General features: G+C 38.9%; 1 protein-coding gene across 20 annotated transcripts in view; it reads left to right on the forward strand.

Moving 5' to 3' along the window:
• The window catches only part of CUTC (cutC copper transporter), a 32,862-nt gene extending 22,582 nt beyond the window's left edge, over positions 1-10,280 (forward strand). For 5 of the 20 annotated variants that reach the window (XM_084995071.1, XM_084995081.1, XM_084995086.1 and 2 more), the window contains 3 exons: positions 1,814-1,919; positions 3,007-3,788; positions 4,478-7,290. In XM_084995071.1, coding sequence (XP_084851197.1) covers positions 1,814-1,919; positions 3,007-3,121 — 221 coding nt within the window. In that variant the 3' untranslated portion in view covers positions 3,122-3,788; positions 4,478-7,290. Of the gene's footprint in view, positions 1-1,813; positions 2,033-3,006; positions 3,829-4,396; positions 7,291-8,738; positions 8,980-9,123 lie in introns of those variants that run through there. The other 15 variants (XM_084995077.1, XM_084995074.1, XM_084995088.1 and 12 more) reach the window with 8 other exon arrangements.
• The last annotated feature ends 13,507 nt before the right edge of the window (positions 10,281-23,787 follow it).

Consider the following 23,787-nt stretch of genomic DNA (forward strand, 5'->3'; position numbering starts at 1 on the left):
AAAAAAAAAAAAGAAAGAATTTTTTTAATAACTGATAATGTTCAAAGTAGGATCCATTCAAGGAACAAATTTTGCACTTGGTTGAAGCTGTTGAGCTGGTTGTTCTTTCAAGTCCCAGCTATAAAGGTGTATTAGTCTGTGTTTGGAAAATGTATTAGTTATGTTCTGATAACATGTGTTTCAGTGGCCAGGCGTTTTCTTATTTTTAGAGGGAAATAATGTATGTCTTTTAATTCTTCAAACAAGTTTGTGAAGTAGACAGTATTACCCTCTTTGGTGAAAAAAATGAGGCTTAGCATATTTAAGTAATTTATCTAAGATAACTATCAAGGGCTACAGTGATAAAGCTGGGATTCCAATCTAAATCTTATTTCTCAGTCTGTGTTCTTTCTGCATCTTAGGGCTCAGTGATATTACTGTACCACTAAGAAAAAAGAAAATTACTAAGTCAAAGGGTGTTTAAGTCAAGTTACTTCAACAACTTGAATAGCTTAAAATATGAAGTACTTATTTAACAGTCATTTAAAAAATATTGAATATGGAGTTCCTGTTGTGGCTCAGCAGCAACAAACCCGACTAGTATACATGAGGATGTGGGTTCGATCCCTGGCCTCGCTAGTGGGTTAAGTATCCAATGTTGTGGTGAGCTGTGGTGTAGGTCGCAGACAAGGCTAGGAGCCAGCATTGCCGTGGCTGTGGCGTAAGCCAGCAGCTGCAGCTCTGATTCAACCCCTAGCTTGTGAGCTTCAGTATGCTGTACATGTGGCCCTAAAGAGCAAAATAGGAGTTCCTGTCATGGCTCAGTGGTTAACGAATCTGACTAGGAACCATGAGGTTGCGGGTTCGATCCCTGGCCTCACTCATTGGGTTACGGATCTGGTGTTGCCCTGAGCTGTGGTGTAGGTCGCAGACGCAGCTCACATCCCGTGTTGCTGTGGCTCTGGCGTAGGCTGACAGCTACAGCTCTGATTCGACCCCTAGCCTGGGAACCTCCATATGCCATGGGAGTGGCCCAAGAAATAGCAAAAAGACAAAAAATAAAATAAAATAAAAAAATAAAAAGCAAAATAAAATAAAATAAAAACATTGAATATATCCTGCATATTAGGAGAGAAGGATATAAAGACGAATAAATGATTTGTATTTATAATCTGATAATATTTCAGAATATTCTTTATATACAGACATTTAAGAGCTTGTTCATCAAAACAAATGAATCATAAACTACTGGATTGTGCATTTTTAATAAAGTAGAATCAGTTTTCTGTAAAAATGAAACAAAAAATTGATATTAAATAAATTATATAACACCGTGCATTAATCCCATTTCTAATGAAGTCTGTGTGTTCATCAAATCCTGGGCCAGAGAAAGAACCTTAGTGGTTCTCTCATTGAGATAGATTTCTGAGGTTTTGCTTTTGTGACTTCTTCCTTAAGTCTATCTTAGCTTGAGTTTCAATTTGATTTTCCTTTGAGGGGAAGCAGGGTTAGAGCACTCAATGATTTTTCCTTGCTCTAGGGTAATCTTTTTAGATTTAAATCGGTGATGTACAGCATTGTTATATAAACCAGTAGACATGTAAGGTTCTGTCATATGTAGGTTCTTTGACCTTATCTTTTGATCTCCACAGTCTGTAGTCTTGTCTTTCATCATTTTTTTCTAAATTCATTCTTGCTTAGAAAAAGAGAATAATTCTTGAATCAATGAGAAATTTCAGTATGGAGATTCCAGGTAGAGGTGGTAATCATATTATTCATTCAGTTTTATATGAAAATCTGTTCTACTTAATGTATTACTTATTCTTTCCAACAGGGGGTGGCATAACAGACAGAAATCTACAAAGGATCCTCGAGGGTTCAGGTGCTACTGAATTCCACTGTTCTGCTCGGTCGGCTAGAGATTCAGGAATGAAGTTTCGGTAAAAATGAACTCTTTGATTCATACCAAAAGGAATGAGATTAATCTTTACTTCCCCAAATAGGAAAACCATAGTGATGGCATGCTTAATGAATGGAATGTTGTGATTAGTATGTAAGTATCACAGTCATTTTTGAAGTTTTTAAACTGCGGAGTGGTTCTTATCCTGCCTTAAATAAGCTAGCTCTTCTGAACATAGGCTAACTTTTATAACCTTAAGGCATTGCTGAACTTAGACCAGTTAATAAACTCTTAATTTAGAAGCTAAAGCTTAAAAATGAGTCAGATTTGTATGTGTGCCCATTCACCTGTGGTTTCCTTTAGCAAAGGTAAAAACTATTCACCTGTGGTTTCCTTTAGCAAAGGTAAAAAAAGGATGGAAGAACCATAATCATTTTTGTTTTCCTACCTTTAATACTTAATTCTCTCCTCACCCTTACTCTATTTTCAGTAATTTTGAAATTATATCACTATTAAGGAATTTAAACTATTAGATGTTTTTTATTATACTTGAGAGGACTCCTATAATTTGGCAGGTAATTGTTGATTATTTCTCTTTATATGTTGAAGAAAATGAAATGTAAAAGAAGCAAGAGCCAGAGTTCCCGTCGTGGCTTAGTGGTTAACGAACCCAACTAGTATCCACAAGGACGTGGGTTCGATCCCTGGCCTCGCTTAGTGGGTTAAGGATCCATCCAGCATTGCCGTGAGCTGTGGTGTAGGTCCAGATGCAGCTTGGATCCCCAGTTGTTCTGGCTATGGTATAGGCCAGCAGCTGTCGCTCCAGTTGGACCCCTAGCCTAGGAAACTCCATATGCCTCGGGTGTGGCCCTAAAAAGACAAAAAAAAAAAATAGCAAGAGCCTTAGAATTTATAATTTCAGATATAAAATCAAGTATACTGCCTGGTAGATTTGGTAACTAGATGTTTCCAGTAATTAATAAAAATAATTATGAAATATGGTAGTCCAGCATCCTTGACCTAACCTTGTTCTTGAGCCATGAAGTAGCCTATAAAATGAAGTGCCCATAGGAAGGCTCATTTGACAACTTATATAATTATCTGTTCCTCTCTTATTTCTATTGCAGAAATTCCTCGGTTGCTATGGGAGCCTCTCTTTCTAGCTCAGAATATTCTCTAAAGGTAGCAGATGTGACCAAAGTAAGGACTTTGAATGCTATTGCAAAGAATATTCTGGTTTAGCCAGACCTCTGAGAGACATGGACATCACAGGACGAAGGTAGAAGAGTAGTCTACAATTCTCTGTGACCCAGCTTTAACCTTCTCTGGACAGGACAGTCACAGTCTTTAAGTTTCATACTACCATGGAGAATGTTTCCAAGAAGGAAAAGAACTTGAAACAGAGCACAGTCACTTCCTTTGCTTAATTTTGCCAGTCATCTTTGTCATCGTGATTAAAATCTGGTCTACACTTCTTGCACAGACAGAGGCATAGTCTGTTTTCAGTGGAATTAATTAATGAACTGGAAAAATTCAACTGCAAGGTATGAATTCAGATGTGACTTCATGGTCAACTCAATAGCAGTATTTTGCCTTTTTATTTAAAATAAAAATTGCCATTCTATTATGGTAGAGTCTCTTATTCATACCTAAATACAATCTATAGTCAAGCATTAAAAGGAAGATTTTTTTTTTCTTTTAACTTCTCTTTCCATTAAGTACACCTTGGATGTGTTGCCTTGGGCAAGATGCTGAAGATATAAATGGTACAGCATAAAAAGTCCCAGACATGGGAAGTAGGATGTTCCTAGACTTTAAAAGGCAGAAGTTGGATTCCCGTCGTGGCGCAGTGGTTAACGAATCCGACTAGGAACCATGAGGTTGCGGGTTCCATCCCTGGCATTGCTCAGTGAGTTAAGGATCTGGCATTGCCATGAGCTGTGGTGTAGGTCGCAGACACGACTCGGATCTCGAGTTGTTGTGGCTGTGTTGTAGGCCGGCAGCTACAACTCCGATTGGACCCCTAGCCTGGGAACCTCCATATGCCGCAGGAGCGGCCCTAGTAAAGGCAAAAAAAAAAAAAAAAAAAAAAAGACACACAAAAAAGGCAGAAGTGATCTCTCCCATTCACCAGGTCACTTCTACCTCTGTCCCCAGATAGAGAAAAGGCTTAACCATAAGTTTCATCTGACAATTTACAAAGTCCAATAGTGAGATTTGGGGAAAGTTGGGGAGGTTATCAAAATAACTCTTTCAGCTGAGGCCACAGATAGGGAGAATGGATTCTAGTGACGCAAGATAATTTCCCTCTGTACAGCAGAAATTGACAGAACATTGTGAATCAACTCTACTTTTAAAAATTTTTTTAAAAAAATGCTTTTCCTATGAGCAGGCCTCAAATGGTGAAGTTCATCACTAGTTTTTTGTTTGTTTGTTTGTTTTTATTTTTATCGACTTTTTGGGGCCACACCCGTGGCATATGGAGGTTCCCAGCTAGGGGTCTAATTGGAGCTGTAGCCACTGGCCTACACCACAGCCACAGCAACACAGGATCTGAATCTCGTCTGCCACCTACACCACAACTCATGGCAATGCCAGATCCTTAACCCACTGAGCTAGGCCAGGAACTGAACCCATGTCCTCATGGATGCTAGTTGGGTTCATTAACTGCTGAGCCACAATGGGAATTCCCGTCAGTGTTCATATTTATAATCTCATTTTATGGGAGCAGCATGCTGGGAATAGAACTATTATTTCTATATTAGGAGAAAAACTGATCATAATGTCAAGAGCTTACCCATGGTCAGGAAGCTAGTTAATGGAGCTTCTGAATAGCATGCACAGATTTAGGTGCTAATAAGTGATATAACAAATGCATTGCTTTTTTTTTTTTTTTATTAGTGTGTCCCATCCCTCACCTTTAAATCTTAACTTCTTTCCTCACTTTTTCAGGTATGAGTTCAACATAGAATATTTGCCAAGGAATTTTTGAGAAATAAGAGGCAAACTATTTAAAAAGCAACAATAATCTCACTGGTTTCTGTTATAGTAGTTTCTGTTAATAGTTTTAAATATTGGCTTTGAAATATAGATAAAGATATGTATCACATACACAGGTACACACAATCATGTTCAGTATTTTGGCTTAACCCTCCCCCATGCTTGTACTTCACTGTGTATCTTCCAGAGGTAAGAGTAGACCATATTATTGTGTCTATTTTATTTAAACAGATTAGCTAGGGATCCCAGAGGTGCTGTGAATTGCTCAAAGTTTAATAGCAAATTAATGTTGGAGTTCTGTGCACAGCAGGTTAAGGATCTGGTGTTGCCACTGCAGTAGGCTCACTGCTGTGGTGCAGGTTGGATCCCTTGCCCAGGAACTACCATATTCCATGGGTGTGGCCAAAAAAAAATTAAATAAATAAAACAGACTTTTCTAAAACAAAAATTAATGTCGTTTACAAGACTTGAATATTAGGCTACTAACCTCTTCTGCTTTAAGATGCTTCTGGTATGCGGATGTAGTACATAGAGCAATATTCCTGGGCAAATCAGACACACCTGGAATCATATGCTGGCTTCCAGTTTAAGTTAACTTAGTTTTTTGAACCTTAATTCTTTTATTTGTAAACAGGAATAATAACTATGGTTTCTGGTTTAAGATATATTAAAACACCAAGTTCTGGGAGTTCTCTGATGGCCTAGCGGGTTGAGGCTCCTGCATTCTCACCGCTGGCTCTGGTTGCTGCTGTGCGGCATAGGTTCAATCCCTGGCCCAGGAATTCCCACATACTGCCTGTGTGGCAAAAAAGAAAAAACAAAACAAAACAAAAACAACCCAAAAAAACCACCAAGTTCATAGTAAGTACTCATTAAATATTAGTTCTTTTCTTCCAGGTTAGCTTTCTAGTATCAGTCTTTGATAGTTTAAAATATCCTTGCCAGGAGGCTAGGATTGAGTACTGAAGCCAATATTTTGTGCTTTCCACTATGTGAATATAAAAGAAGCATAAAGGTAACCCCTTACCTTCATTTTGTTTTTCTACATGTAGTCTGGTTTTAAAATATTTACTCCTTATTTCATGTGTGTATGTCTTCTCAACAGTAAGTATTTTGAGACTAGGGAACCATGTCCTTCATATTTTTATGTATTTCTCATTACAGCAATCAAACTATATACTCAGAATATAAGTTTACTTTGCTAGTGGAAAAAGAACATTGAATTGAGAGTCAGGACTTACTGACTTTGGTAACTATGCTGGTTATCTTCAATTTGCCCTCATTGAGATCCACTCTTTATTCTGTACTAAGTCCAGCAAGATAAAAGAGATTATATACTATGACCAAATAGGATTTATACCAGGAATACAAGGCTGGTTTAACATCCCAAAATCAGTCTATGTAATACAAAGAATTGATAGAACAAAGTACAAAAATTGCATGTTCATCTCAACACAAAAAGCATTTGACAAAATTTAACATCCTTTCATAATAAAGATTCTTAGCAAGCTTGGAATAGAAAGAGCTTCCTCAACCTGATAAAGAGCATTTGCCAAAAAATAGAACACATAGCTGACATCATACTTAATACTTCCTCCCTAGGGTCAGGAACAAGACAAGGTTGATTGGGGGCTGAATATCCAGATGGTGCCAAAATACCACCATATGGATTATTTGCTAGTCATAAAAGTAGAAACAATGTTAGAATGGAGCTGTCTGGTTGTTACCATCTTAACCCAGTAATCGTATTTAGCATTACTAGCATGGAAGAATATACTGCTGAAAGACAGAATTTGAGGGGGCGACAGCTCAGCCACTTGTGTACAATCAGTTAGGAAATTGCTTGGAGGTTGCCCAGGTGCCTAGAGGAAGAGCTAAGAGTTAGACCACCTGACAAGTGGCTGTAACAAAGTGTTATGGTGGTTAGCTATTGATCGAACAAGAGTGAACTACAGACAGCATCAGCTCAATTCAATGACTAACCATCCCAGTTTGCTTGCAGTTTTTCCAATTTTACCATTGAAATTCCCATATCCTAGGAAATTCCTCAGTGCCAGGTAAACCAGGAAAGTTTGTTCATCCTGCCAGCTCAGTAAAATTACCTTTGTGTCTTTTCCCTGGGTCCTCAGCTCCCTGCTCCAGTCCTAGAATTCCTTGGGGAGAAATTTAATGACAAGGAAAAATAATAAAAGCAGTGACACCTCTCTGTCCAAGCAGTATCTGGTCCCTGACCCAAGAAAGGGAAGGTGCTTTAAATTGGATATGAGTTTCTTTTGTGAGTGGTAAAAATGTTTTAAAATTTACTGTGGTGATGGTTGCACAACTCTGAATACGCTAGAAGCCACTGGATTGTACGCCTAAGTGGGTGAATTGTATGTAATTTATATCCTTAATAAAGCTGTTTTTAAAAAGTGAGTGTGACTTTCCTGTACAGCAGAAATTGACAGAACATTGTAAATAAACCATAATTTTTTTGAAAAGTGAGTGTGAGGAGTTCCCGTCATGGCTCAGTGGTTAATGAATCTGTCTAGTATCCGTGAGGATGCAGGTTCTATCCCTGACATCACTCAGTGGGTTAAGGATCAAGTGTTGCTGTGAGTTGTGGTGTAGGTTCCAATTAGACCCCTAGCCTGGAAACTTCCATATGCCACTGGTATGGCCCTAAAAAGATGAAAAAATAAGATAAAAATTCAAAGTGAGGGAGTTCCTGTTGTGGCACAGAGGAAACAAATGCGACTAGGAAACCATGAGGTTACAGGTTCGATCCTTGGCCTCGCTCAGTGGGTTAAGGATCTGGCATTGCCATGAGCTGTGGTGTAGGTCACAGATGTGGCTCGGATCTGGCCATTGCTGTGGCTGTGGCTGTGGCATAGGCCAGCAGCTGTAGCTCCAATTCGACTCCTAACCTGGGAACTTCCATATGCCATGGGTGCAGCCCTAAAAAGCAATAAATAAATAAATAAATAAATAAATAAAAAGTCAATATGAGAGAGTTTTAGATTAGATTGGACCTTTTTTTCTCCCTTTTTTGGAGGGTGGAGGGAGTGGGGCACACCCGAGGCATAGGGAAGTTCCCAGGCCAGGGATCAAACCACGGTAGTAACTAGAGCCACAGCAGTGACAACGCCAGATCCTTAACCTTTTGAGCCAGGGAACTCCTAGCTTGGACCTTTTAAACCTGAAAGACCGAAAAGCTATAGCATGAGATGTGATCAAGGGCAGTGAAGAAGTTTGGTACAGCATGGTTGAAGACAATGGTGGAAGCAAAATGTCATTTCTTACTTGTTTCTATTTAGTCAACATCTCTCAAATAAGATGACTCCATTGGTTTGAATGGGTTTCTGTTGCAACTAAAAGTTGTGACTTAAGACACCTGAAGAATATTCATTCCATCTTTTCCTCTTTAGATGCTAAATTATATCCTTGGATAAAATCATACAAAAAACCATGTTTGGTTTGCACTGAATTAAATAAAAAATCAAATCACATTGGCATTATGCCACTGATCTATACTGGAGATGTAATAGAAACAGTTGTATACAATACCTATATTGGTGTGTTATTGAGGTCGTAGAGGAGACTTTTTTCCTTAAGTGTTAGTCTGGGCGTTGTAGGGCTTCTGAACCATTGATTTGTTTATAGCTTCTGTATATGGAATTATGTTTTAAAAACATATGTCTTAAAAAATGTCTTAAAGACATTTTGTTTGCCTAACTCTTCCTTTCTGAAGGTGCCACTGAAAAATTTGGCTTTCCTGATGGGACTGTCAAATCATATTCCTCCTCTTGCTTATGGGAGAGGGCACATTGACCCAGGCTAACCAGTTATAATGCCTCATTCCTTTGTCCGTGTTGTTCAGTACAGACACAGGAACATAACACAAACAGAGCCAAACAGAATCCAAGCAAGGATTTTTTCTGGAGCTCTAAGAAAAGAGATGCTCTCTTTTCACTAGAGTAACTGGCCGTAGACCTGTATGAGCATATCGCTTTCGAGACCATCTTTGTCAGCAAATGAAGAGGCTACTTGAGAATGAAACCAACACAGAAATAAGTTTCCTGAGAATCTTGTTTGAGTCTCTGGACCCATCTACGCCTAAAGTGAGTTGCATTCACAGACTGCTCTATTAAATGAGCCAATAAATTTCCTTTTTGTATTTATGTGTGTTTGATTTGGATCTTTCACACTTGGAACCAAAAGAGGTCTGACTGCTACTAATTCACTTTTCCTGTTTCAATTGACAGAGTCTGAGAGTCAAATCTGCAACCCACAAGTGGACAGGATCATATTGAATGAATGTTAAGAAATGAGCTTATCGGTGCAGCGGAAACAAATCCGACTAGGAACCATGAGGTTGCGTGTTCGATCCCTGGCCTCGCTCAGTGGGTTAAGGATCCGTGAGCTGTGGTATAGGTTACAGACGCGGCTTGGATCTGGCATTGCTGTGGCTCTGGTGTAGGCTGGTAGCTATAGCTGCGATTAGATCCCTAGCCTGGGAACCTCCATGTGCCTCTGGTGTGGCCCTAAAAAGAGCAAAAAAAAAAAAAAAAAAAAAAAAAAAGGCAGAAATGAGCTTATCCCTTGGTTTATCTTTTTCTATCCTTTTTTCTCTTTATTCATTTCATCATATATGTTATATATTTCATGTATTTTTGTAAATCACTTAAAATCCTTTTTATAATAAGGTACTAAACAGTAGATGTTGTTTCCCATATTATTGTGAATCTGGATTGGAAAAAACTAAGAGTTTATTCCTAGTGGACATCATTGGTTTCCTACTAAAACTTTCTCCTTTCATCTCCCAATTCTGATTTGGTTGTAGAAATCACTCTCCATGTAGTCCATGTGATTTAGGAAAGGCTGACCTCACCCACATCTTTAGGGATGGGCCTGAGTAATCTAAGGTTAATGTTATTCTTGTACAGAGTTGATTCAGAAATTTGTGCCATGGATATGCTAGGGGAAGTTTGCTGGTGGCTTCTGTTTCTAGGAGACCTGCTAAAAATGAATCTTTCTTTTGCTATATGTTATGATGTGTGAATATGAGTCATGAAGCCTGCAGCTATCTCACTACCTGTTTGAGAATACAACTGATGCCAAAAGAGAGCAACGCCAAAAGAATGAGAGGGAAATCGAGCACAACTGTTGGAATAAATCAGTCCTGAGAACTGCATTATCTCTGGGCTTTCAGTTATCTGAACCAATAAATATTCTCATTCAAGCCACTTTAAGTTGGGTGTACCCTTTATAAGGGTCCCTTAATATAATCGGAGATTGAGATTTTGTCAGTTATTCTTTGGACTTAACCAAAAGCGAAGACAACAAAAACAAAAACAAGCAAATGGAACTGCACCAAACTTAAGTCTCAGTACAGGAAGAAAAAAAAAAATGCATCAACAAATTGAAAAGATAACCTAGGCAGTGGGAGAAAACACTGGCAAATCATATATCTGATAAAGGTTAAAATCTAAAATATATAAAGAGCATATATAACGCAGTAGAAAAAATTAGATTTAAAAATAGGGAGAGTTCCCATTATGGCTCAGTGGAAATAAATCTGACTAGTATCCAAGAGAACACAGGTTCGATCCCTGGCCTCTCTCATTGGGTTAAGGATCCACTGTGAGTTATAGTATAGGTTGCAGACATGGCTCAGATTTGGCATTGCTGTGGCTGTGGTGTAGGCCAGCAGCTACAGCTCTGATTCAACCCCTTTCCTGAGAACCTCTGTATGCCACAGGTGTGGCCCTAAAATGACAAAAAATAAATAGATAAATGGGCAGAAGTTTTATTTTTGTATATGGTGTTAGAGAGTGTTCTAATTTTATTCTTTTACATGTAGCTGTCCAGTTTTCCCAGTACCACTTAATGAAGACACTGTCATTTCTCCAGTATATATGCTTGTTTCTTTTGTCATAGATTAATTGACCATAGGTGTGTGGTTTATTTCTAGGCTTTCTATCCTGTTCCATTGATTATATATTTCTGTTTTTGTACAAGTACCATACAGGTTTGATTAGTGTAGCTTTGTAATATAGTCTAAAGCCAGAGAGCCCGATTCTTCCAGCTCCATTTTCCTTTCTCAAGATTGCTTTGTTGGTGCTCCCATTGTGGCTTAGCAGTAACAAACCCAACTAGTATTCATGAGGACATGGGTTTGATCCCTGGCCTTGCTCAGTGGGTTAAGGATTCGGCGTTGCTGTGAGCTTCGACATAGGTCCCAGACATGGCTCAGATCTGGTGTTGCTGTGGCTGTAGCATAGGCCAGTGGCTGCAGCTCCAGTCTGACCCCTAGCCTGGGAACTTCCATATGCTGTGGATGTGACCCAAAAAGACAAAAAAAAAAAAAAAAAAAAAAAAAAAAAGATTGCTTTGGCTATTAAGGGTCTTCTATATTTCCATACAAATTTTAAAAATTTGTCTTCTTTCTCTAGTTGCTTTAGGTAAAAGGTTAAGAAATTGTTTATTTAAGATTTTTCTTGTTTTCTAAGGTAAGCTTTTATCGATATAAATTTCCCTCTTAAAATTGTGTTTGCTGCATGCATCCCATAGATTTTGGATCATCATGTTTTCATTTTCATTTGTCTCTAGGTTTTTTTTTTTTGGCCATGCTTGAGGCAGAAGTTCCCAGGCCTGGGATCAAACCCATGCCACAGTGGCAGCAATGCTCATCCCTAACCTGGTGAGCAACCAGGGAACTCCTCTAGGTAATTTTTTTTAAAATTTTCTCTTTCTTCAGTGAACATTAGTATTTTTAGGAGCATATTGTTTAACCTCCACATGTTTATGTTTTATGCAGTTTTTTTCTTGCCTAGTTGACTTCTAATCTCATAGCGTTGTTGTTGGAAAAGGTGCTTGCTATGATTTCAAGTTTATTAAATTTACTGAGGCTTGCTTTGTGCTCAGAATTGCTCTCTCCTGGAGAATGTTCCATGTGCACCTGAAAAGAATGTGTACTCCACTGCTTTTGGATGGTATGGTCTATAAATGTCAATTAATTCCTTCTGCTCTATTGTGTCATTTAAGGCTTGTGTTTCATCATTGATTTTCTGTCTGGATGATCTGTCCATTGATGTAAGTGGGGTGTTGAAGTCTCACTATTAATATGTTAGTGTCCATTACTCCTTTTATGTCTGTTAACATATGCCTCATATATTGAGGCTCTCCTAGGTTGGGTGCATATCTACTTATAATTTTTTTGTTTGTTTGTTTGTTTTGTCTTTCTGCTATTTCTTGGGCCGCTCCCGCGGCATATGGAAGTTCCCAGGCTATGGGTCCAATCGGAGCTGTAGCCACCACCCTATGCCAGAGCCACAGCAACGCAGGATCCGAGCCTTGTCTGCAACCTACACCACAGCTCACAGCAATGCCGGATCGTTAACCCACTGAGCAAGGGCAGGGACAGAACCCGCAACCTCATGGTTCCTAGTTGGATTCGTTAACCACTGCGCCACGACGGGAACTCCCTATTTATAATTGTTATATCTTCATTTATTGATCGTTGATCATCATGTAGTGTCTTTCTTTGTGTCTTGTAACAGTCTTTATTTTAAAGTCATTTTGTCTGATATGAGTATTGCTACTCCAGCTTTGTTTTGATTTCCATTTGCATGGAATACCTTTTTCCATACCCTCACTTTCAGTCTGTATGTATCTGTGGATCTGAAGTGGGTCTCAGTAGACAGCATATTTATGGGCCAGTCAGCTAGTCTATATCTTTGGCATTTAATCTATTTATATTTTAATGTAATAATCAATATGTATATTCTTACTGCATTTTGCTAATTGTTTTAGATTTGTTTGTTTGTTTGCCATGCCTGCAGCATGTGGAGGTTCCTGGACCAGGAATTAAACCCATACCACAGCAGTGCCCCAGGCCTTAACCTGCGTGTGCCACAAGGAAACTCCTGGATTTTGTTTTTTGTTTTTGTCTTTTTGCCTTTACTAGGGCCGCTCCTATGGCATATGGAGGTTCCCAGTCGGAGCTGTAGCTGCCAGCCTATACCACAGCCACAGCAACAAGGGATCCGAGCCGTGTCTGCGAACTACACCACAGCTCATGGCAACACCGGATCCTTAACTCACTGAGCAAAGCCAGGGATCGAACCCCCAACCTCATGGTTCCTAGTCGGATTCATTAACCACTGAGCCACAAGGGGAACTCCCTGGATTTGTTTTTATAGTCTTTTTTCTTCCTTTCCTGTTTTGCTCTCTTATGATCTGATGACTTTCTTTAGTGTTGTGTTTGGATACTTTTTTCTTTTTCGTATGTTTATCTGTTATAAACTTTTGGTTTGCGGTTACCATGAGGTTTTGATAGAGCAGTCTATATATATATATATATATATATATATATATATATATATATATACACACACGATTGTTTTGAGTTGCTGATCTCTTAATTTCAAATGCATTGCAAATATCCAGTATTTGTAGTCTCCTCACAATTACAGGTTTAGATATCATATTCATGTGTGGATGATTTCTTACATTTATTATATGGTCACCTTTACCGGTGAGCTTTCCCATTTTGTAATTTTCTTGTTTCTCACTGCGACCTTTTCCACCTAGAGAAGTTCCTTTAGCATTTGTTTTATAGCTGGTTTTGTGGTGCTGAATGTTTTTAGCTTTTGCTTGTTTGTAAAGCTTTTGATTCCTCCATCAAATCTGAATGAGAGCCTTGCTAGGTAGAGTTTTTATCTGAAGGAGACTAAATCACTGTCTCAAAAAGATATCCACACCCCCATGCTCACTGCAGCATTATTTACGATAGCCAATACTTGGAAACAACTTAAGTGCCCGTCAATGGATGATTGGATTAAAAAATTGTAAGACACATACACACACACATATAAACACAATGAAATATTATTTAGCCATAAAACAGATAGAAGGAGGAGATCCTGCTGTGACACAGCAGATTAAGGATCCATTGTTGCCGCAGCTGCGGTGGCCCTGGAATTCCATATGCCATGAGTTAGATGGGAAAACCAAAAAAATTGAGTAAAATAAGATGGAAGGAAATTCTGCCATTTGCAACATAGTTGGAATGGATGGACCTTGAGGGCGTTATACTAAGTGAAATAAGTCAGAAAGACAAATACTATATGATCTCACTTATATTTGGAATCTGAAAACAAAGCAGAGTTGGTGGCCATCTTGCTCTCATAAAAGCAGAGCCACCTGTGGATGACACTAGTAACTAGAGCCCGGAGGTTGGGAGAACAGACTCCTGCTGACATTGAGTACCAGGTAGAGCCCCGCCTAAAGCTGTCTGCCTCTGTGCTTCTCAGTTACGAGCCTGTGTCCATGGCCACACAGAAGTCAACCCCGTGACCTGGGAAGCAGAAAAACATCCTCCAGCAGGAGGAGTATGTGGTTTTCAAGGGCGTGATCTATGTGAGAGAGCTAATGTCTCCTAGATTTATTGCAAAGAGTAAACGAGATAACATATGACTAGATAACATGTATGAAAGTATTTGACTCAACAGGAAAATTCTAGAACCTTCCTTAAGATTTGGGATTAAGTGGTTTATGGAATGAAAACAAGTCTCCTTAGCTTATGCAGATGAATACAAATGTCATCAGTCTTATCTATGGTAGAAAATAATCAAGCCCATCACAAAGGGGTCCAGAAGATGGAATGAGAGTCTCGAAATAAGTCTGTAAAGAGAAGAATCTGATGGCACTTACTCACTAGGGGAATTTCATAATGCAGTTGTGGCAAGCCAAGCAGCAGACCTGGATTTAAATACAAGCTGCATAGATTTTGACAGGATGCTTAATATCTCAGTCATAATTTGTCATCTACAAAAAAGGTGGTTATGCATACTTAACCTTATTGGGTTGTCATAAGAATTATGATTATGCTGTTAAATCATTCAGTTAAATTTCTAGCACATAGAATAGGGTGAAATATAATTTTCCTTTTCTTTCCCTCCATCAACCTTTTCTCCAGGACAATGCAAACCTGCTTTTCAGCCAAACTATAAAATAGGATATAATCAATTTGGGTATCATTAATGCCCTATCTCCCTCATCTTGGCCCATTTGCCATATTGAAAGAAAAGGTTAATTATTATTTCTTTGTGAGTATACACATTGTTTTGTTACTTTTAGCCAAGGTCTTGTCCTTAACTCTGAAGAAAACTGAAAGAAAAAAAATTATTTATCCAAAGCCATTAATAGAGGAATCCCCATCATGGCTCTGTGGAAATGATTCTGACTAGTATCCCTGAGGACACGGGTTCGATCCCTGGCCTTGCTCAGTGGGTTAAGGCTCTGGTGTTGCCGTGAGCTGTGGTGTAGGTTGCTGATGTTGCTCAGATCTGGCATTGCTGTGGCTGTGGCATAGCTACTATTCGACCCCTAGCCTGGGAACCTCCATATGCTGCAGGTGCGGCCCTAAAAAGACCAAAGAAAAAAAGCCATTAGTAGAAAAATCAACAGAAAAGTTATTTGTCCAGGTAACTTTCTGAGGGTATATCAGTTTAGAAATACTATTTAGTTGTTAGTAATAAAAAGCTGAAAAACAAACAAAATCCCAAAAATGAATTCATAGAGAACTGATTGGTGGTTGCTAGAGGTGGGGGATAGGGAAAATGGGTAAAGTTAATTAAAAACAAAAAATGGAGAATGAGCTTCCTTTCTAGCAATTGCTATGAACCTTTCTTTAGTATGGTTAAGAACTTTCAAAATCTCTATACAGTATGACAGTTGCAAAGGAAATCCTGTCTTTAGAAAAACAATCTTATTGGTAACTTACTGGCTTGAGTGAACATAAAGTCCTATAAACCTCCTTACAGCTTACTTAAGCCAGTAAGAGTTCAACAAACTTCAGATATCTATCTTAGCGTATGTACTTTACAGTTTGAAATTGCTCAGAAGTCAATTACAGTTTATATGTTTGAAGATAGGACACCTATAAATACGTCACCCTATTTGGAGATCTTTCATCCCATTCACAAGGGTCCATTCACAAGATGCCAAAGCGATTACCCTTCCCTTTATAGGTCGAAGAGGAAACATGTCCAAAGTAATGACTATGAGGAGTTCCTACTGTGGCACAACAGGGTCAGTGGCGTCTTGGGAATGCTGGGATGCAGATTCCATTGGCAGCCTGGCACAGTGGGTTAAGGACCTGGCATTGCCATAGCTGCATCTTAAGTCACAACTGTGGCTCAGAGCTGATCCCTGGCCCAGGAGTTCCATATACTGTGAGGTGGACAAAAAAAATAATAATAATAATAAAATAATAATAATAATAATAATGACTATGAGAAGAGCACATTTTATTTACATAGCTCATAACCATATGCTTAGCACTGTACTTGTTCTGTGGATGCAACCTCCACAGTAAAAGAATTTAAAATTTAATTTATATGATTGAAATTATAGGTTTTTTCCTTAAATAAAATATGCAGCTTTTTCAAACTGCTTTTGCAAATACCACTTGGTAATCCCTCTCAACTATGTCCCCAAATAACAAGTAAAAAAGTTAAGTGCTAGGAAAAGCACTCCCCAAATTTCTACATATACGCGTGAACAAACACACAGGAAAATGCACGTTTTAAAGTCTTGGCAATAAGCTTAAAACTGTCCAGCAAATTTTCACAAACTCAGCCATTTTTATGTGCTCAATTTGCAAAGCTGTCTATAATAATAATGAGTCCAACCATAAATTATATTTGGTATTATGAATTTAAACAACTTCCTAGTAAAAAGGCCAGTATATGTTAAGATAGTGCTATCTCTTACTGTGGTAAGGATAAACTCAGCTTTGTCTTAGGTTGTTTTTGGTGCTTTTATAGCAGAAATGGTATTCTACAGAATTTAGCATGTGTATTTTAGCTTATTTTCTTCACTCCTCCAATTCTTCTGAAAGCAGCTACGGTTAATAATTTCTTTTGTATCCCTCCAGAAATTTTTATAATTTACTTGTATTTAATTACTGGAAAAATTATGCAGTTTTCATGTGATAATTATATTTATATCCCCCCACATTATTTTTGTCAGATGTATTTATTGTTTGGTTGCTTTCGTATTAGTACCGTTGTGCCTCAGGATCTATGCTGGATTGGTTCCAAGACCCTTCAAGATACTAAAATTCACAGATGCTCAAGTACCATGTATAAACTGGTTTAGTATTTTCCTATAACCTATGCACACACTCCTGTACACTTTAAATCATCTCTAGATTACCTATAATACCTAATAACAATGTAAATACAAACAGCTATAGGAGTTCCTGTCATGGCTTAGAGAAAACTAATCTGACTTGTATCCGTGAAGACACAGGTTCGATCCCTGGCCCCCTCAATGGGCTAAGGCTCCAGTGTTGCCATCAGCTGTGGTGTAGATCTCAGAGGTGGCTCAGATCTGGCATTGCTGTGGCTGTGGCAAAGGCCAGTGTCTACAGCTAATTTGACCCCTGGCCTGGGAACCTCCATAGGCCGAAGGTGCGGCCCTAAAAAAAAGACAAAAAAAAAAAAGATGTAAGTGCTATGTAAATAGCAGCCAGTGAATGGCAAATTCAAGTTTTGCTTTTTGGAATGTTCTGGAATTTGTTTCATTTTTTTGCTTTTTAGGGCCGCTATGCAGCATATGGAAGTTCCCATGCTAGGGGTCAAATCAGAGCTGCCTACACCACAGCCACAGCAACGTAGGATTCGAGCTCCATCTGCAAACTAAACTACAGCTCATGGCAACACTGGATACTTAACCCACTGAGCAAGGCCAGGGATTGAACCTTCATCCTCATGGATACTAGTTGGGTTCTTTACCACTGAGTCACAACAGGAACTTCTGGAAATTTTTTCTCAAATATTTTTGTCCGTGATTGGTTGAATCTGTGAATATGGAACCCAAAGATACAGAAGGGTGTTTCTTTTATAAAATTCTCTTGAGGAATTCCCTGGTGGCTTAGTGGGTTACGGATTTGGCGTTGTCACTGCTGTGGCTCAGGGTGCTGCTGTGGCACTGGTTCAATCCCTGGCCGGGGAACTTCCGCATGCCGTGGGTGTGACCAAAAAAAAAAAAATTCTCTTGAAAAATTTTTTAAAAAGTGTATAGACATTTTTCTGTTTTGTGATATCACCTTCCCCTTCTCCCACCAGGGCTCAGAAGAATATTTTTGTCTCCAGTGCATATCTTTTTATGCTGGCTCATTTTCTTCTGCTTTTTTATGACTTATCAAAAACATAGGAGTTCTCGCTGTGGCACAACGGAATTGTCTCTGCAGCGTCAGGACACAGGTTCCATCTCTGGCCTGGCACGATGCATTAAGGGATCCAGCATTGCTGCAGTAAGTCGCATCTGGGGCTGGGATCTGATCCCTGGCCTGGGAACTCCACATGCCATGGAATGGCCAAAATATATATATACATACTGGATGATGTGAAGTAAAGAACTAAATTATTTACTTCTTTTCTATATTGATACACTTCTGTCTAAAAAACATTAAACTGCTCATCCAATTCTCTCTAGTCTGTAGAAAGTTGAAAGCTTATCCTTTGACTCTATCAAGAGTATTATTCTGTACCTTGAATAACTTTTACTATTTTTTTAAATTTTCCTCCACCCCCAAGGCCAATTTGTTAATGTATTTATTTTGCTTTATAGGGCCGCATGAAGGGGATATGGAGGTTCCCCGGCTAGAGATTGAATCAGAGCTACAGCTGCCAGCCTACACCACAGCCACAGCAACACAGGATATAAGCTGCATCTGCAACCTACACCACAGCTCAGGGCAACACCAGATCCTTAACCCACTGAGTGAAGCCAGGGATCGAACTCACATCCTCATGGATACTAGTCGGGTTCATTACTGCCAAGCCACATCGGGAACTCGCTGCATATTCTTTTTAAAAACTGCATAAACCTTGGAGTTACCTGGTGGCCTGGTGGTTAAGGATCTAGCATTGTTACTGCTATGGCTTGGGGCAAGAGTTCAGTCACTGGCCTGGGAACTTCTGGGCAAGGCAAAAACAAAAAACAAACAAAAAAAATTACATAAATCTTTCAGTACTTGACTCTTTTTTGATAGGGTTTAAGTCTAGGTCAATGAGTTCCTTAATTATTTAAATCTCTTCTTTACAATTTGTTTATTCTTCCAGAAGAATTTCACTATATTTCTGGTTTTAATCAGTAAAAGAATAGGTTTACAGTAAGTGAAAATATTTTAAAAATTAATGTTAATTACTTTTACACCCTTTTCGTCTCTGGTTATTCTAAATTGTTTTTGTTTAAGAAGCACAAAAATGTACAGATTGTCTTGGTGAGAGAGTTTGGAAGTAATTATTACTTTATATTATAGTTTTTAGTTTAAGCTATAGGAACATGAATGTTAGACTGAATATTAAAAATACAAAGGGGAAATCATTCTTTTTTACTGTTATCACAGTAACTGTTTTAAGATATCACTGGATATCTGTTTTAAGATATTGTACAAGAGGAGTTCCCATCATGGCGCAGTGGTTAATGAATCCGACTAGGACCCAAGAGGTTGCGGGTTCAATCCCTGGCCTTGTTCAGTGGGTTAAGGATCTGGTGTTGCAGTGAACTGTGGTGTAGGTTGCGGATGCGGCTTGGATCCCGTGTTGCCGTGGCTGTGGTGTAGGCCGGCAGCTAAAGCTCTGATTTGACCCCTAGCCTGGGAACCTCCATATGCCGCAGGAAGCGGCCCTAGAAAAGACAAAAAAAAAAAAAAAAAAAAAAAGATATTGCACAAGAAAGACCTTAAGTTCGTCTGTAATAATTAACTGAAAGTATGCAACTCTTTGGTTATCTTGAACATTGAACTTGTGTATATTCTTCAGAGTTACCTAAATGCAACTGCTTATTAATCAACATTTGCTTACGAAGTAGAAATGATACAGCATATTTTTTCCCTCTGAGACATTATGACCAAACATTCCATCCTACTGAATTATCTCTGTGCGATCAATTATTTACAGGAAACACCCACTGAGCCATTCAGAGGAGATTTTTAGAAACCATTAAGAGATCTGGGGGGAATTATTTTACATTAGATCATGAGAGCTAAAGCCAGAATCCAGCCAGGTTTCCAGACTCTTTTACATGTTTCAGTCCTTCTTAGTGCAGTTTTAAATATCAATTATAACATTTAAAAAGAGAGAATTCACAGAACACCTATCTGATGGAATAGGAGCATTCCTGAAAACGTGCATGTATTTGACATATTCTTTAGGATCTTGAGGGCAGTAGGAGAGCTTGTGATTTTAAGAAATCCTATAGTGTATCATTTGGTAAAGGGAAGCATCACACTATTTTTGTCTTTTGTGTAAAATTATATATACATTAAATCATAAAATCTTGGATATCTTCTAATCAAACTTTCTCCCCAGAGCATAATTTCTCTAGTCTTTTCTACCTTATAAAGGGGTGGGAGACATTTGTTGATGCTTTTGTTGTACAGATACGGAACATTGTTCTTTGTAAGTTGTGAGTTATAGGATAATTTTCTTGACCTCTCTGAACCTCAGTTTCCTAATTGGTAAAATTGGAATGAAAGTACCTACCTTATAGGATTATTGTGAGGATGAATTTAGGTAAAAGTTTTAGAGTGCCTAATGTAGAAATATATTCGTTATTTAAGAAACCTGGAGTTCCCATCGTGGTGCAGTGGAAACAAATCTAGCAACCATGAGGTTGTGAGTTTGATCCCTGGCCTCGCTCAGCGGGTCAAGGATCTGGCATTGCCGTGAACTGTGATGTAGGTCACAGATGCGGCTCGGATCTGGTGTTGCTGTGGCTGTGGCGTAGGCTGGCAGCTTAGCTCTGATTAGACCCCTAGCCTAGGAACCTCCATATGCAGCAAGTGTGGCCCTAAAAAAAAAAAAAAAAGAAACCCATGTGAAGTTAACATATAAGATGCCCATTAAGTATGAGTTCTCCTAATTCCTATAGATTATTGATAAAAATGTTGAAGGTGTTGGAGCCACTGCTGACCCTTTTGAAATGTCAATAGAGATCTTCAGGTTACATCATTTATATCATTCTGTTAATTTATTTGAATATGTAGTGGTTCAAGCAACTAAAAGTCCATGTAAATACGCTTTCATCCAGTCTGTAGAAATCACAATATATCTTGTTAGGTGATTTACTCGGATCAAGATAGTCTATACCCACTGCCAAAATAATAATAATCACATCAAAAAAGGATATTAAATTAGGTTCCCTGGTTTGTTCTTTTTTTTTTTTTTTTAGTCTTTTTAGGGCCACACCTGCAGCATATGGAGGTTCCTAGGCTAGGGGTTGAATAGGAGCTGAAGTCTCTAAAGCCCATGTTCTCCCATGCCCATGGAATAAACAATACTAATAGTTCATTTGTTTTCTTTTTCTTTTTTTTTTAGGGCCACACTTGCGGCATAAGGAAGTTCCCAGGCTAGAGGTCAAACAGGAGGTGCAGCTGCCAGCCTACACCCAAACCACAGCAACAGGGGATCCCAGCCACATCTGCAACCTACACCACAGCTCACAGCAACACCAGATGTTTAACCCACTGAGCAAGGCCAGGAATCAAACCTGCATCCTCATTGATATCCGTTGAGTTCTTAACCTGTTGAGCGATGATGGAAATTCCATTATTAATAGTTCATTTGAATTGACACTTATGTTTGAATATATACATATATAATTTAATATCAAATGGAGTCACATAATCTGTTCTGCCACTTCCTTTTATTTATTTTTTTCTTTTCCTTTTTTTTTTAGCGCCACACCATCTGTATGTCTCTTTTGGTGAGTTGTCTGTTAAAGTCTTTGTCCCATTTTTAACTGGTAGTTCACTTTCTTACTTGAGTTTCAAGAGCCCTTTGTATATATTTAGGTAACAGTTCTTTATCAAATATCTTTTGGAAATATTTTTTCCAATAAGTGATTTGCCTTTTCATTCTTTCTCTATCTCTTTTTTTGTATTTTTTAAAGTATAGTTAATTTGCAATGTTGTGCCAATTTCTGCTGTACAGCAAAGTGACCCAGACATACATATATATATATCATAGAGTGTGTGTGTGTGTGTGTGTGTGTGTGTGTATTCTTCCTCTCATGTCAACCCCCATCATGTTCTATCCCAAGAGATTGAACACAGAACTCTATGCTATACCGTAGGAACTCATTGCCTCTAAATGTAAAAGTTTGCATGTACTAACCCCAAATTCCCAGTCTTATCATACTCCCTCCCCTTTCCCCTTGGCAACCAGAAGTCTGTTGTCCATGTCTGTGAGTCTGTTTTCTGTTCTGTAGATAGGTTCATTGGTGCCATATTTTAGATTCCACATATAAGTGATATCATATGGTATTTGTCTTTCTCTTTCTGACATAATTCACTTAGTATGAGAATCTTTAGTTTCATCCATGTTGCTGCAAAGGGCATTATTTCCTGTTTTTTTTTTATGGCTGAGTGTATTCCCTTGTGTATATGTACCACATCTTCTTAATCCATTCATCTGTTGATGGGCATTTAAGTTGTTTCCATGTCTTGGCTATTGTAAATAATGATACTGTGAACATACAGGTACATATGTCTTTTTGAATTGTAGTTTTATCTGGATATATGCCCAAAAGTGGAATTGCTGGATCATATGATAGTTTTTTTGTGTTTGTTTTGGTTTTTTGTTTGTTTGTTTTCATTTGTTTGTTTTTGGCTTTTTAGGACTGAACCCACGGCATATGGAAGTTCCCAGACTAGGGGTTGGATCAGAGCTGTAGCTGCCGGCCTACACCACAGCCACAGCAACTCGAGATCTGAGCCGTGTCTGTGACCTACACCATAGGTCATGGCAACGCAGGATCCCCGACCCACTGATCGCGGCCAGGGATCAAACCTGCATCCTCATGGATACTAGGCAGATTCATTTCTGCTGCACCACAATGGGAATTCCATGGTAGTTCTATATTTAGTTTTCTGAGGAACCTCCATACTATTTTCCATAGTGGTTATACCAATTTACAATCCTGCCAAAACTGTGGGAAGTTTCCCTTTTCTCCACACCCTCTCCAGCATTTGTTATTTGTAGACTTATTAATGATGGCCATTCTGACTGGTGTGAGGTGGTACCTCATTGTAGTTTTGATTTGCATTTCTCTAATAATTAGCAGTGATGAGCATTTTTTCATGTGCCTGCTGGCCATCCTTATGTTTTCTTTGAAGAAATGTCTATTTAGGTCTTCTGTCTATTTTTCAATTGGATTGTTTTGTTGTTGTTGTTGAGTTGTATGAGTTGTTTGTATATTTTAGAGATTAAACAACATGTCATTTAGCATGTTAATGCATTACAATGAGCATATAATTAGGCTCAAGTTCTGCCAGAAGTTGAATCATCTGCCATCTTGGACCTGCTTCTAACCATTTTTTGTCATCTTTAAGGGTTGTCATTCTTTTTAAAAGTTGGGCCCTGCCCCCTTCCTTCCTGTTTCAGTAGAAGGATATTAAGGGAGCCTGATTGAAAAACACTGGGAGAAAGTGCCCCCCAACTGAAAGATACTGGGGGAGTCCAGTTGAAAGACACCGGGATTTGCTCAGTTGACAAGAAACTTAGTGGTCTGAGCTGAGCAGTTAGGGAGGAGGCTGACCTGACATCTTTCCTCATATTGGCTACCTCAACAAGAATTTGTTGGAGTTCCCGTTGTGGCGCAGTGGTTAATGAATCCGACTAGGAACCATGAGGTTGCGGGTTCGGTCCCTGCCCTTGCTCAGTGGGTTAGCGATCCGGCGTTGCCGTGAGCTGTGGTGTAGGTTGCAGACGCGGCTCGGATCCCGCGTTGCTGTGGCTCTGGTGTAGGCCGGTGGCTACAGCTCCGATCCAACTCCTAGCCTGGGAACCTCCATATGCCGCGGGAGCGGCCCAAGAAATAGCAACAACAACAAAAGACAAAAGACAAAA

The sequence above is a fragment of the Sus scrofa genome, chromosome 14 (genome assembly GCF_054392235.1).
Source record: "Sus scrofa isolate SSC_HxYL_T2T_F1_AM1 chromosome 14, Sscrofa_HxYL_maternal_Yorkshire_Landrace_v2.0, whole genome shotgun sequence".
NCBI classification, from domain to species: domain Eukaryota; kingdom Metazoa; phylum Chordata; class Mammalia; order Artiodactyla; family Suidae; genus Sus; species Sus scrofa.